General features: G+C 38.7%; 1 protein-coding gene across 5 annotated transcripts in view; it reads left to right on the top strand.

Moving 5' to 3' along the window:
- The window catches only part of PPARGC1A (PPARG coactivator 1 alpha), a 368975-nt gene that overhangs the window by 345032 nt on the left and 11825 nt on the right, over positions 1-12118 (top strand). For 4 of the 5 annotated variants that reach the window (XM_068188796.1, XM_068188798.1, XM_068188797.1 and 1 more), the window contains 3 exons: positions 5471-6383; positions 6947-7051; positions 7462-7582. In XM_068188796.1, coding sequence (XP_068044897.1) covers positions 5471-6383; positions 6947-7051; positions 7462-7582 — 1139 coding nt within the window. The remainder of the gene's footprint in view (positions 1-5470; positions 6384-6946; positions 7052-7461; positions 7583-12118) is intronic. The other variant, XR_010998600.1, reaches the window with a different exon arrangement.

Raw genomic sequence — 12118 nt, 5'->3', positions numbered from 1 at the left:
AGCAGTGCTGCTTGCACTATTGAAGCACAAAGTATTTTAATATAAATAGCAGCTCCCTTGATCTCTCTGCTGAAAACAACATTGCTTCCTTCACTGATGAATTAACTATAAACCAGAAAAATAAATAAATAAAAACATTTCCCACATGAGCCATCAATCTTCGTCACACACACATTTTGGATTAATGTATCTAAAGTCAAACTGAAACCATTCTCTTGCCAGTGCTATATCTTGCTTTACAACAGATTTGTTAGTAGTCAAGAGTGTAACTGTGTCCTCCCTAAAACTGTCAAAGCATCGATTTGTCAAATTACAAGGAACAAATATTTGAAGTGTTTTCATGCCACACATAATTCTTTCAATACACTTTAAGTGTCCTCAGTCCATTGCTGTATAAGGTCCTATCTCTTGAAGCTGATTATTCTAGTGTTATTCTAAGGAAGCTGGACCAGAACGTCATGGTATGGAGGGAGTCCTAGGTGATGATAATATAGTGAATGAAATTCCTGTGTCAGATGAGTCTTCCGAGTAAGAGACTCGGAAGAGGTGCATCTGTTTCCAGATGCATTGCCAGTGCCTTGCTAAGAGGCCATGGGCTTGAACCTCTCCAGTGTCTTCCAGAAATCTGGGATGGTTCTGTGTCACCTCTTTCCTCTTTGTAACCAGTCAGAATCGTGGGGGGGAGGGGATGGCAGGGATGGACGGGACTGTGCAAGCACAGGGGCTGGAAGGATGACTCACCTTCTGGAGGTGGCAGTGTTTCTCTTGGCACTCAAGGGCTCCTCAGTGATTGTTTTAGACTTTTGGTTGTCTTAAACAAACTTCTGAATGCCAGATTTTAGATAGCATGGCTTCTAATAAATTTCTCTCTGTTCCCTGTGTCTTAAAACTTCACACCTAAATACTCAAAGCCACCATTTAAGTACATTAAGTCGGTTTATGTGCCTATGACTCGATCAGTAACTAGAAGACTATTTCCACCCTCTTGGTGAAAAGTCTGTCATTTGGTACAGATCCCTATCATTTATTGTAGTGTAAAACTCTTCACTGGTCTTGAGGGAAAAATTTGATTTTTCTGAACAGGTGGCAAAAAAAGCTATATTTTCTGTCATCAGAAAAACTGATGTACGCAATCAGGTTGAAGAGTGATTTGGAATTTGTGACCATCATTGAGGATACTAATACCGTACTATTTGCCCACCTCTAGATTTGTGTTGCTTCTTACTTGTCAGAACAAGTACTTAAAATCTGTCATCTAAGAACTTCTTTGACCTCATAATTATTTCTGATAAAATGAGATGTGAGATGGAGAGAGTTGTCCAGAGGGAATAAAATCTAGTGAGCTATTTGATGTTTTTAGGCATCTGTGTTTATTATTCTCTCCAGTACTGACAACAGGATTAAACTGAATATTCAACAAGCATGTAGTTTTTTATTATATTATGACTATTTAATTTTATTACATTTTCCTAGCTTCTGCAATCTAGTGCCATACAAATGCTCTTCTTCTACTGAATTGAGCTGTTATCTTGTGGTCATTTTTTAGTGGCCTTAAATAATGCTTCCCTTGACAATCCATTTTCAAACTCAAAAGGTATGAAGGAATTCATTTTCAATGCCTCTCAAAAGCCCAGTGCACATGTAGAAAGGTTCCAGGACTGCATTCCCCAAAACACACTAATTATCAGCCCACTCAAAACACAGCAAACATCATCAAACATTTGAATGCTGAGTTACTGTAGAGATTTAGAAATATCTGTGTCTACATAAAACGCAATTGAAAATCAGTCCTAAGAAGTCCAGGTGTCACTTTTAATGCAAAGACACTCCACTAATTTCTGCTTATCAACATAGCTGAGCTAAATGAGTTACACTACAAGTTTTCTTTAAAGTGGAGTTTTGGAATGTATTGAAAGTAGTTTCACCCTCCCAGAGACTTTCTGGAAAGAAGTTGCTTAGCCAAGGTGGCAGAGTTGACACATCTGCAAACACCTTTTGTTGCACAGACACAGGGAGGATGGTGCTGCTTTGGCAGCAGTGCTGGCAATTTGATATATGCTGTTTTCCAGCACAGAATCATGGAGTGAGTTTGTAGTGTATAGACAGAGCAAGGCAAAGTGCAAACGTACCATTTACCAAAGCTATTCAATTAAGGAAAAGTCCCTACAAAGAAAATGGTTTTATAGCATGTCATGAAAAAATACTTGCCTTTTACTTTAAAAAGAAAAAAGACTGTTTAAGGGGCTTGATTGTAGAGTATGTACCACTTCTAACAGATTTGCTGTGCAGAAGTACATAAGTGTGAGTGATGTAGAGGTACTTGTTTATTATAGAGCACATTTCAATGCAGTAATCATAAATATTGCTAAGGTTGTGCTCTGTTGAAATATGACCTACATACTCTTGATTGTTTGTGTTACGTGATTTGTCTGACACCCATTACATTCTGGGTAATGGCAGCCATTTGTTGCTGTGCACAGCAGGCTCTTTTGACAAAAGAAAATAGGCAGCAATAAAAAAGCTATAGTCTGAATTACATTCTGCACAGCGCTGCACTGCTGAGAGTTTGTGCAAGTGTGTTAACAATGCTCTGAACTGCCTCTTGTCAGCCTTCAGCCTGTAATGGCCATCTGTCCTTCCATAAATCTGTCAAAACCTGCTAAGTTCAAGAGAGAGTACAGAATATACCTTGTACTGTCAATGCCTAAATGTACGCATTGGGGAGAAATCAGTGTGTGAGAAATAATCCCGTGGTTATAGAATATTGTAATGCCGTTGATGTGGGATCATGGCCCTCGGTGAAGATTACCAGGGATTAGAGGGAAGATGAACAAGTATGCAGCCAACTGGTTTTCTCAGAATTCACAGTTTGGAGATGGGTCAGGGAGCGCTCTGGAGGTGGGCTTGGAGTGGTGACGTGTATTCAGAACTTCACTCCCTCCTCCATTCCCCAGTGTACGTTTGTTCAAAAGTTAAATGAACATTTTCCGTCTTTTATCTGTTTCTACTTGCCTGTGCACTTCCTGCTTCTGCTAAAATCCAGGAAAAAAGCCAGAATGCCACGAGGAAGCCCTTTCTTAGACTGTCCCAGCCCTGTTCTGCCAGCAAGGGAAGTGCCAGTAAATTTAGCTCAGGCTGTACTTTCGTGAGGGTTTTTTTTGGTACTCGCCCCCACCCCCTCCCCCCCCCCCACCTCCTTTTCTGAAGATTATTGGGCTCCTTGTCAGGTATCTGGAAATATTATACTATGTGTTTTACTTGCTTATTTCCAGGACAAGCTTTAAAGAAGTGGAATTTGAAATAAGATTTTATTTTGAATATTGGATTATCTCTGGGGATTCTTTGCCTGAAATTCTTAAATATACATGTTCATTGTGGAGTGGTTGTATTTTTGTTTAATTCTTTCTTTAAAACTACATCCAAAAACCCAGTAACTCATGGTAACACCAGAGTTTCACCAGAATTTACCCAGTAACACCAGAATTTCTCATGGACTGTATAATTTCACAGGTAAAAATGTAATTTTACAAATTTTTTTCTAGAAATTTGTTTTCTGAAGTATTGGTTCAATCTGAGCTTGTAGCTTTAATTTTGACAGTATTACTGCAGATTTTTGAATAGGACTGTTCTCTTCATTTTTGCAAAACTTCACTTGGTAGTAAAAATATTTGTCAGTGAGGAGGTGCATGAGGTAAGAAATAGGGCTGTCTCAAGTGAATTTTTGGGAAGAAAAAAGAAAAATTTTGAGGACTTAGAGGAAATAATTTAACAGTGATGAAAATAATTTAACAGTGATGACTCCACAAAATTTTTCTAGTATTAAATTTAAATTTGTTGTAACTAATGTTTTACGTGCCATAATCTTTGCCTCAGTTTCCTTCAATTTTGTGGCATTTGGCAAAGTGTTTGCATAGCCATGGGTAGCTTGTAACCATTTTTTCTAAACATTCAGGCAAAATCAAGCATGTCTCTCACATCAAGTATTCATGCCTTGGTACTTCTATTTTCTTATTTTCTGAAAGAAGTTCATAGCAGATAATGCAATGGGACTCCCAGTCTCCATTTATGCTCCTTAGGGAGCAGTGTGCATTGATGGACGCTTTTCCTTCTTTACAGCAAAACACTATAAAACATGTTCCATTTGCATTGATCTGCCGAGCTGTATTGCATGTTTAAAAATACAAACCAGAGTTCTATAACCATGTTTGAAACGCACATTTCCTGTAACTCTGTCTGCCCTCTCTTTTCATTCTGGCTAAAGAACTAATGGAAAGCTCATTACTTGGGCTAAAAGTATTCTTGGACCGCATGAGCCTCTGGATTGCTTAGGGATGGTCTGGATTACCTTGGACAACTCCCTAATCTCTGTCTATTTTGTTAATTTTTCAGCATATATTACTAAATTATATTAATGTCACTTGGACAGAAGCAAATTTTTCAAACATAACATACTAATTACCTTCCTGAAGAGGAATTATTTCCTGAACAGTGTTTGCTGTTTGCTGTTACTCTCCCTTGATGTCTGGGATTATCCTTCTGTAAAATCTGAAGAAATTCTATGATTTCTATAGAAAATATTGAAAGTTATATTCTACCCTTACAAAAATAATGGGAAGATGTTGCTTCAGTTCCCAGGCTTTACTGGAATATGCTGTAGTCCTTCCTGCAATTTCTTCTCATCACAGTGATACAATCTATTACAGTTATGTAAATAATCCTGTTAGTTAGCAGTATATTTAGTCATTGAATACTAATCTAATAACTAATACTAAAACTTACCTGTTTCATTTTGACTCCGTACTGCATGATTCTCACCAAGATTTAGTTCTAAATGCAAAGGTTCATTACACTTGTGGTTGTATCATTGTTCATTTGGGTTTCAGTTGCAGAACCACATTTCAGGCAAAATGTATTAATTATGCTCAAGGAGTGTATTAGCCATACATTCTCAATGGTTTTCTAAGTTAATGAACTCTGGAAACAAAGAGTCATTGCCACTGAGTTAGGGTGACTGTATTTCATTGCATTTAAGTTCTGCATCCTTTGTTACCACTCTTTTATTTCTCTTGGCCATGCTTTTATCCCGGTTCTTCTTTGCTAAGTTTTTAATGTTTTTGATCATGCCAGTCTTTTGACTTTTCATTTTTACATCAAAATCTATTTTGTATTTAACAAAAATGTCTTTGGGGTTTTATCTCTTGATCTTTTCTATCAAAACCTACAGAGAGAGGGGCGGATGTCATGGCGGAAGGGGAGGGGCAGAAATTATTCTAGAGATTGATGGTGATGCATTAGTATTGTTGCTATTGTTGTTACCAGACCTTTGGTAGTTTTATTCTCAGTATTGGCAGTGTTGAAGTGACATAAAATGGGTCTTGCTTTGTATCTATTTTAAGAAGCATATGAGCCACCTTTATAAACATTGTATGTGTGCTTAAAAGCATTCTGTACCTCCTTTTACTCCCTGTAGGCCTAACTCCACCTACGACCCCTCCTCATAAAGCCAACCAAGATAATCCTTTCAGGACTTCACCTAAACTGAAATCATCATGCAAGACTGTTGTACCACCTTCAAAAAAGCCCCGCTATAGTGAGTCTTCCGGTTCTCCAGGAAATAACCCAATCAAGAAGGGTCCAGACCAGTCTGAGCTGTACACACAGCTTAGCAAGACTACAGTACTGTCCAGTGGACATGAGGAGAGAAAGACAAAACGGCCCAGTTTGCGGCTGTTTGGTGACCATGACTACTGTCAATCTGTGAATTCAAAATCGGAAATACACATTAAAATATCCCAGGAACTTCAGGACTCCAGACAACCAGAATTTAAGGATTCTTCACCTGGGTGGCAGTGTCAGATTTGTTCTTCTTTAGAACAAGACCAGTATTTCAAGAAAGAGACTTTACAGACAAATAAGCAGGGATCCCATGGTAATAACAGAAAACAGCTCCAAGACCAGGAAATTCGGGCTGAACTGAATAAGCATTTTGGTCACCCCAGCCAAGCTGTTTTTGATGAAGAAGCAGATAAGAGCAGAGAACTAAGGGACAGTGATTACAGTAATGAACAATTCTCCAAACTACCTATGTTTATAAATTCAGGACTAGCAATGGATGGTCTGTTTGATGACAGTGAAGATGAAAGTGATAAACTATGCTACCCTTGGGATGGGACACAAGCCTATTCATTATTTGATGTATCACCTTCTTGCTCTTCTTTTAACTCTCCATGCAGAGATTCAGTGTCTCCACCCAAATCCTTATTTTCTCAAAGATCCCAAAGGACACACTCTAGATCAAGGTCCTTTCCTCAACGCAGGTCTTGTTCCCGTTCTCCATATTCCCGATCGAGATCAAGGTCGCCCTGTAGTAGATCCTCTTCAAGGTATGGTACAGCAAATTCATGTATGATCATTGTAGTTAATAAGACAAACAGCAAAAACAGTAAGAAAGTTATGGGAAAGAAAGAAAAAAAAGCAAGAAATAACTTAATCCAGTGCAACTCATTCTATTACTCCTGAGCTGATTAACTCTGAAGGTTACAGGTTTGCTACAGAAACACTTGTTTCCAATATCCTTTGAATTTGCCAGCTTACACCTTTCGAGCGGAGGCAGTCAGGTCAGAGGCAGAGCAATTGGTGAGAGATGTACATAACTAACCTTCCCCATTATCTGTGAGCTGCCTGGTGCCAATCTTGCTACAGCCTCTCTCAGTTGGAGTTGAGAGTGGCTGACTGTCTGCTCTGTGTTAGCCTCAATGAGGAAAATTACTGAAGGGCCAGGAGGGGAGAAATCACTTGAGGCCCCTTAGTTGACTAGGAGATTGCAAACTGTCACTGGAAAAGCCCACTGGTAGCTTAGAAGAAAATGTGAGTTCAGGGAAGAGGTAGAAAATGGTGTCAATAGACTCAAATGGAATGACAGAGGTGAATGTGTTTCTGCCTGCAGATCTTGTTGCTATTGTGAGTCCAGCCACTGTAGACACCGAGCATACAGAAGTTCTCCCTTAGGTGGAAGATCGCGGTCCAGATCACCGTACAGTCGCAGACCCAGGTAGTGCCTTCGGCCTGCATTTGGTATGCTTTGCAGCTGTTCCTCAGGAGATAATCGTAGAGTCATAGAATCATTAAGGCTGCAAAAGACCTCTGAGTTCATTGAGTCCAACCTTTGGCTAAACACCACCGTGTCACCTAAACCACAGCACATCCACTCATTTCTTGAACGCTTCCAGGGATGGTGACTCCACCACTTCCCTGGGCAGCCCATTCTAATGCCTAATCACCTTTCCAGCAAAGAAATTCTTCCTTGTATCCAACCTGAACCTTCTCTGGTGGAGTTTGAGACCATTTCCTCTTGTCCTTTCTCTAATTGCCTGGGATAAAAAAGCATTCCAGAAATTTTATTTTTAATTTTACATTCACAAATGCAGGTGCTTGATTTGATGACTAAGTTGTGTTTCCTAGATATGACAGCTATGAGGAATATCAGCATGAAAGGCTGAAGAGGGAAGAATACCGCAAAGAGTATGAAAAACGGGAATCTGAAAGGGCCAAGCAAAGGGAGAGACAGAGGCAGAAAGCAATTGTAAGCACTGTAAAGATAACTTTCATATTGAAATAGATCTCTGTTTCTTTTCATGGATTCTAATGCTAGAATTCAGACTTTATTCATTTTTCATAAAAATACAAAAATTTGATTACATGTATTTCTTAATATTTTTCATTTTTAGCAAATATGTGTTTTCATAATAATTTCTGTTTTGGTGTGATGCTACTAATTTTTTCAGGTTCTATAAATTGCAACACTCCAAGGTTTTCACACTGAACAGATAAGAGAACTCACTTGAGAAAGGGGTCATCCCACACAGTACATTAGTAGAAGAGAACGAATCTATTTCTTTTACAGATATATGAGTGAACCTGCCTTTTATACTGTATTTCACCTACCAGACATAGGCAAAATAAGGAGTCAGGTGATATACCAATTGCTGAACTCTCAGAGAGACTGTAATTGTCTGTACAGAGGGTGCAGACAACAGAACTCAAAACTGGGATCCAAAGACTTGGCTTGAATTATAATTTTTTCAGTGTCTGTGATTTGGTTAATTTTTAAGTTATTTTTAGCAAAATAATCTGAAGACAAGATGAAATTTTAAAATGTCACTTAGCACTGGCTCTCTCATAATGAATATGTATTATTTTGTTCATCAGTCTTCTCTATGAAACAACTGAAATACCTGAAGCAAAGAAAATAACCCATGTGGGGATAAGCAACTCTCTTGGCTGTTGTAGCAGTAGGACAGAAGGAAGAATGGCTATTAGATGGACGGGTGGCTTTTTCCCCTTTTGAGTTCCCCATTGGCACCTGCATTTTGATAAATTATACTGGGAGCTGCTGTAAATCTGTTGCTGTAAAAGTTGCTAAGCCCATTTGGTGGCTCAACTTAGCATTTTGATTTTCTGTGTCCTACTCTTTCTGTTCACTTGTACCTCCACGGCTGTTCTGGCCGTGCTCCAGCTCTTGCATGACCCGGCACAGACCAGGATACTTCATCTTCGTTCCCAGGTTTTCCATTAGTGCTCTGTCCAGAGGTCACCAAAATTAATAGGTCTTTTTCCCGGTGACATTAGTGGACTTTGTAGCAAAAAGTGGTTTGTCACACATTTGGCAGCATTTCTCCTAAATGCACCTACAGAACCAGGAGAGTGTAGAGATTGACAGAGACTGGCATAGTCTACAGCAATGAGGAGTTCTGGGAGTGAACAGACAACTTTATGGTCTGTTTTTTGTCTCTGCTATTTCACTTTTCACTTTTCTCCATTTCAGGTGTCCTGTCTACAAAGTGGGTTATAGGTGTATTTTGTAAAGCACAAGATTTAGAGCTATAACATGCTCTGCTGTGCTGCTCTGAAACAAAGTGACGGCAATGGAATAATTTTGTTTGGTTTCAGACAGGGCCATATTTAAGTCAATTGTTGCAGTTAGTTTTAAAATATCTGGCTTCCATCTGCTTAGAGATGAACACTACCTTCCAGCAATTGTAACTTACACTGGCTGTTCTCTCTTAGAGCTGCTGCAAATTAGAGATTCAAGTAGACTTCTTTTAATAGGTGTAGCTTGCTACTTCTCAATTACTGTACCTTACCCATATAAATAAACATGAATCCTGCTGAGGAGGTAGAAAATTTGATTTAGTTTAAAACAAACAAATATTTGGCAAGTAGCTAATCAAGAGAAAAGGAAAAAGGAAAGAAAAAAAACTTCAAAAGCTCCAGATATTCTGCATCATACTGCATTAAAAATTCTAGACAATTCAAAACCAAGGTTGAATTTATTTTCTTTCTAAAGTGATCATTTTGATTATAATTAACTTCATTAATGGAATTATTTATTAATAGACATAAATAAATCAAAACTAAAAATAAATATCAATAAAGAGAACATGGCAAAAATCTAAAACCCAGTCATCTGTGTGAGTTCTGCAGGAAATGTTTATTAAGTCCTATTAAGTGCTTTATCCAAAGTCTGCCAGCACTTTTACTTTAAAAGTCTGTATTGAATTGTGCTATTTTATACCCTCTGAAAACAGGTAAGGATTAAGAGACAGCAGAGAAAGGGGATCTCTGATCTCATGAATTCAGTGACAAAATTTGTATAATTTCTAGCATTCTCTGCTCTTTTTCTTATGCCTTTTGGTTTATGAGTCTCTTTTGTGTTACTCTTTTCAATCTTGAGGGACTAAACTCATTTATTGTTCAGCCACAAGAATGTCCTCTCTTTCTTTCCTCGAGCTCTTTCTACAGTCCCATAAATTTAGATTTCTTTGCTCTCTATATTGGGGAATTTTTTATTTTGTTTCTAGCCCATTCTCATCCTGCCAGATCTGATTTATGGCCACATACTTGCAGATACTGTTAGAAGAGTGGTCCAAAGATTGGGCAGTACTAATGCCTCAGTTATTACACAGGGCAGGTGACTTTCTTCATGAGAAGCACTGTGCAGAGATCTCAGGAGTTAGTTGTAGAAAGGATACACAGTCAAAAAGGAGCAGAAGTTGTGACAGAGCCAAAAGTCATTAGGTATTGTAGAAGCAGTATCTAGAATTAGTCTCTGTGAGACAACAGGCATGGGAAACCTTGGAAAAAGAAATGAGAAAAAAATATTTTAACGTCTTCTAATCTGTCAAAACTGTATGTGAAGCAATGCCTTCTGATTGTGCAGGCAGCTTGTATTTTGGCAGATGTGAAGACATATTGACAGAATACTGAGGAGGCTTGTTTTAGAAGCCTGTGCTCATGCTGTGTGGCACAGGCATGTTTGAACTCTGCCCCTTCAGTCTCGCACACACCACCTTCACCATAGAATATTCAGAGCTAGAAGCCTGGGACAGTATTTTCCTGTATAGATTCCTGAATTCCTGTCTAGACTTATAACTGTATACAGGTGGTTTGACTTTAGAAGGTACTGTGATATTCTTCTCGTCTTCTTTTTCTTCTTTCCCCCTCTCCAGTTACTGGAGATTCAGTGCCTTTTCTGTGGATTGAGGTCTTAATTTTGAGCAGGCATGCCTGAAAAATACAGGCTGAGTCTACAAGGTATTTAGAGAGTTAATTTTTTTTTTTTTGGTCATTTGTTCACTGATTTATACTTTTGATTGTGATTCATTTCCTAACTGACCAAATGTTAGCATAGTTTAGTTTGATCTTGTTTTGTTTTATTTCCCTGGGTCAGGGTTTGTTTTTTTTAATGGATCCTGAGTGAGCATAGGAATGGTCTGCCACTAAGACTTGCTTAGCCATGTAAGCCAGATCATAGTGGAGACACATGGACTATGACTTGAGGAGCACTGCAGGACAGCAGAGTGTGCTTAGTGCTTTGTAGAAACTGGGATCCAACCCCCAGCCAAGGCAGACCACAGTGTCTGAGGACCTCTTTTTTCTTTTGATACACTCCAGGAAATTTCTGAGTTGTGTTTTACTCCAGCAGTTCATTAGACCATGTGGCAAATACTTTTCAAAGCATGGCACCAGAAATAGTTAACACATTCCAGTTCTGGAGTCACTAGTTGGTGATTCCTCATTGTTACGGTGCACCAGAGCTGGGGGTTAAGCTGTCTGATGAGCAGCTTGGTGTTGTGGCTCTCTGCTACTCTGCCACTCTGGCCATGACGCTGACTTACAGTCACATCCTTCACGCAGCTCATTTACTGTGTGCACTGGCTACTGCCAAGAGATGTAACAAAATCAGGTTAAACTCGAGTAGAAAATTACAATTAACATTACTACTTTTCATTCCTAAATGCTGGCAGCCTTTATGAGACAAGTATCGAGAGTCCCAGTCCCAGAGAGCTTCCAGACATAAAAAGATAAATGTGCTGTGAGGCCACTGTATTGGAAAGAAACACATGGTTTCAAAGAAAATAAATTGCTCTAAAACAGGAAGGCAGGAGAAAGGTGGTTTCATAAATGAGTGCCTGCCTTCCCAAAAGTCTAAAACCAGAGTTAGCCTATAATAGAATGCATTTCCACTTATGAAGGATTCAATGTATGTTGTATATTTAGTTTGGATTTTTTTGTTGTTGCTCATCTTGATGGCCTAGATCCCAGATACTCTAATTTTGCTGTGTATGTTTCTACCTAAATTTTGAGTTTTACTGGTCCATCATTATTTTTCTAGCAGTCACTACGGAGTGTATCTGAACTGTTCTGAACAATGTAATAATTTTGTTTGGATATTTTTTTCCTCAGTATTTGTGATTTTTACTTTTGCCATTCATACTTACTTGCAGGCCATACTAATTTTTCTATACTTAATCTAAAGAATTTTTTCTCATTATTATTACATCAGAAGCTTAAGCTTTAATGGTTTATTTCCACCCATAGCATTTCTGTTTTTGCAACTCTGTTCAACCAATCCCATTACATTTTCAAAATGGTATTTGGCCTTCAGCTCTAAGAGTAAAAGTCTTCATGGCTTAGTCTCTACTGGCAGAGAAGTCATTTGGCATGGAAAGCAACACAGACATGGAGTGTGTACCCAGCCAGACACCTGTGCTGAAGTGAGCAGCAGAGCCTTTACAAGCCCATAACAGAACCCAGCTTTAAAATGCTCCTGGATTTC

This window comes from Anomalospiza imberbis, chromosome 4, assembly GCF_031753505.1.
Source record: "Anomalospiza imberbis isolate Cuckoo-Finch-1a 21T00152 chromosome 4, ASM3175350v1, whole genome shotgun sequence".
Taxonomy (NCBI): domain Eukaryota; kingdom Metazoa; phylum Chordata; class Aves; order Passeriformes; family Viduidae; genus Anomalospiza; species Anomalospiza imberbis.
The sequence above is the reverse complement of the archived record's forward strand: the minus strand, read 5'-3'. Positions and strand labels throughout refer to the sequence as shown.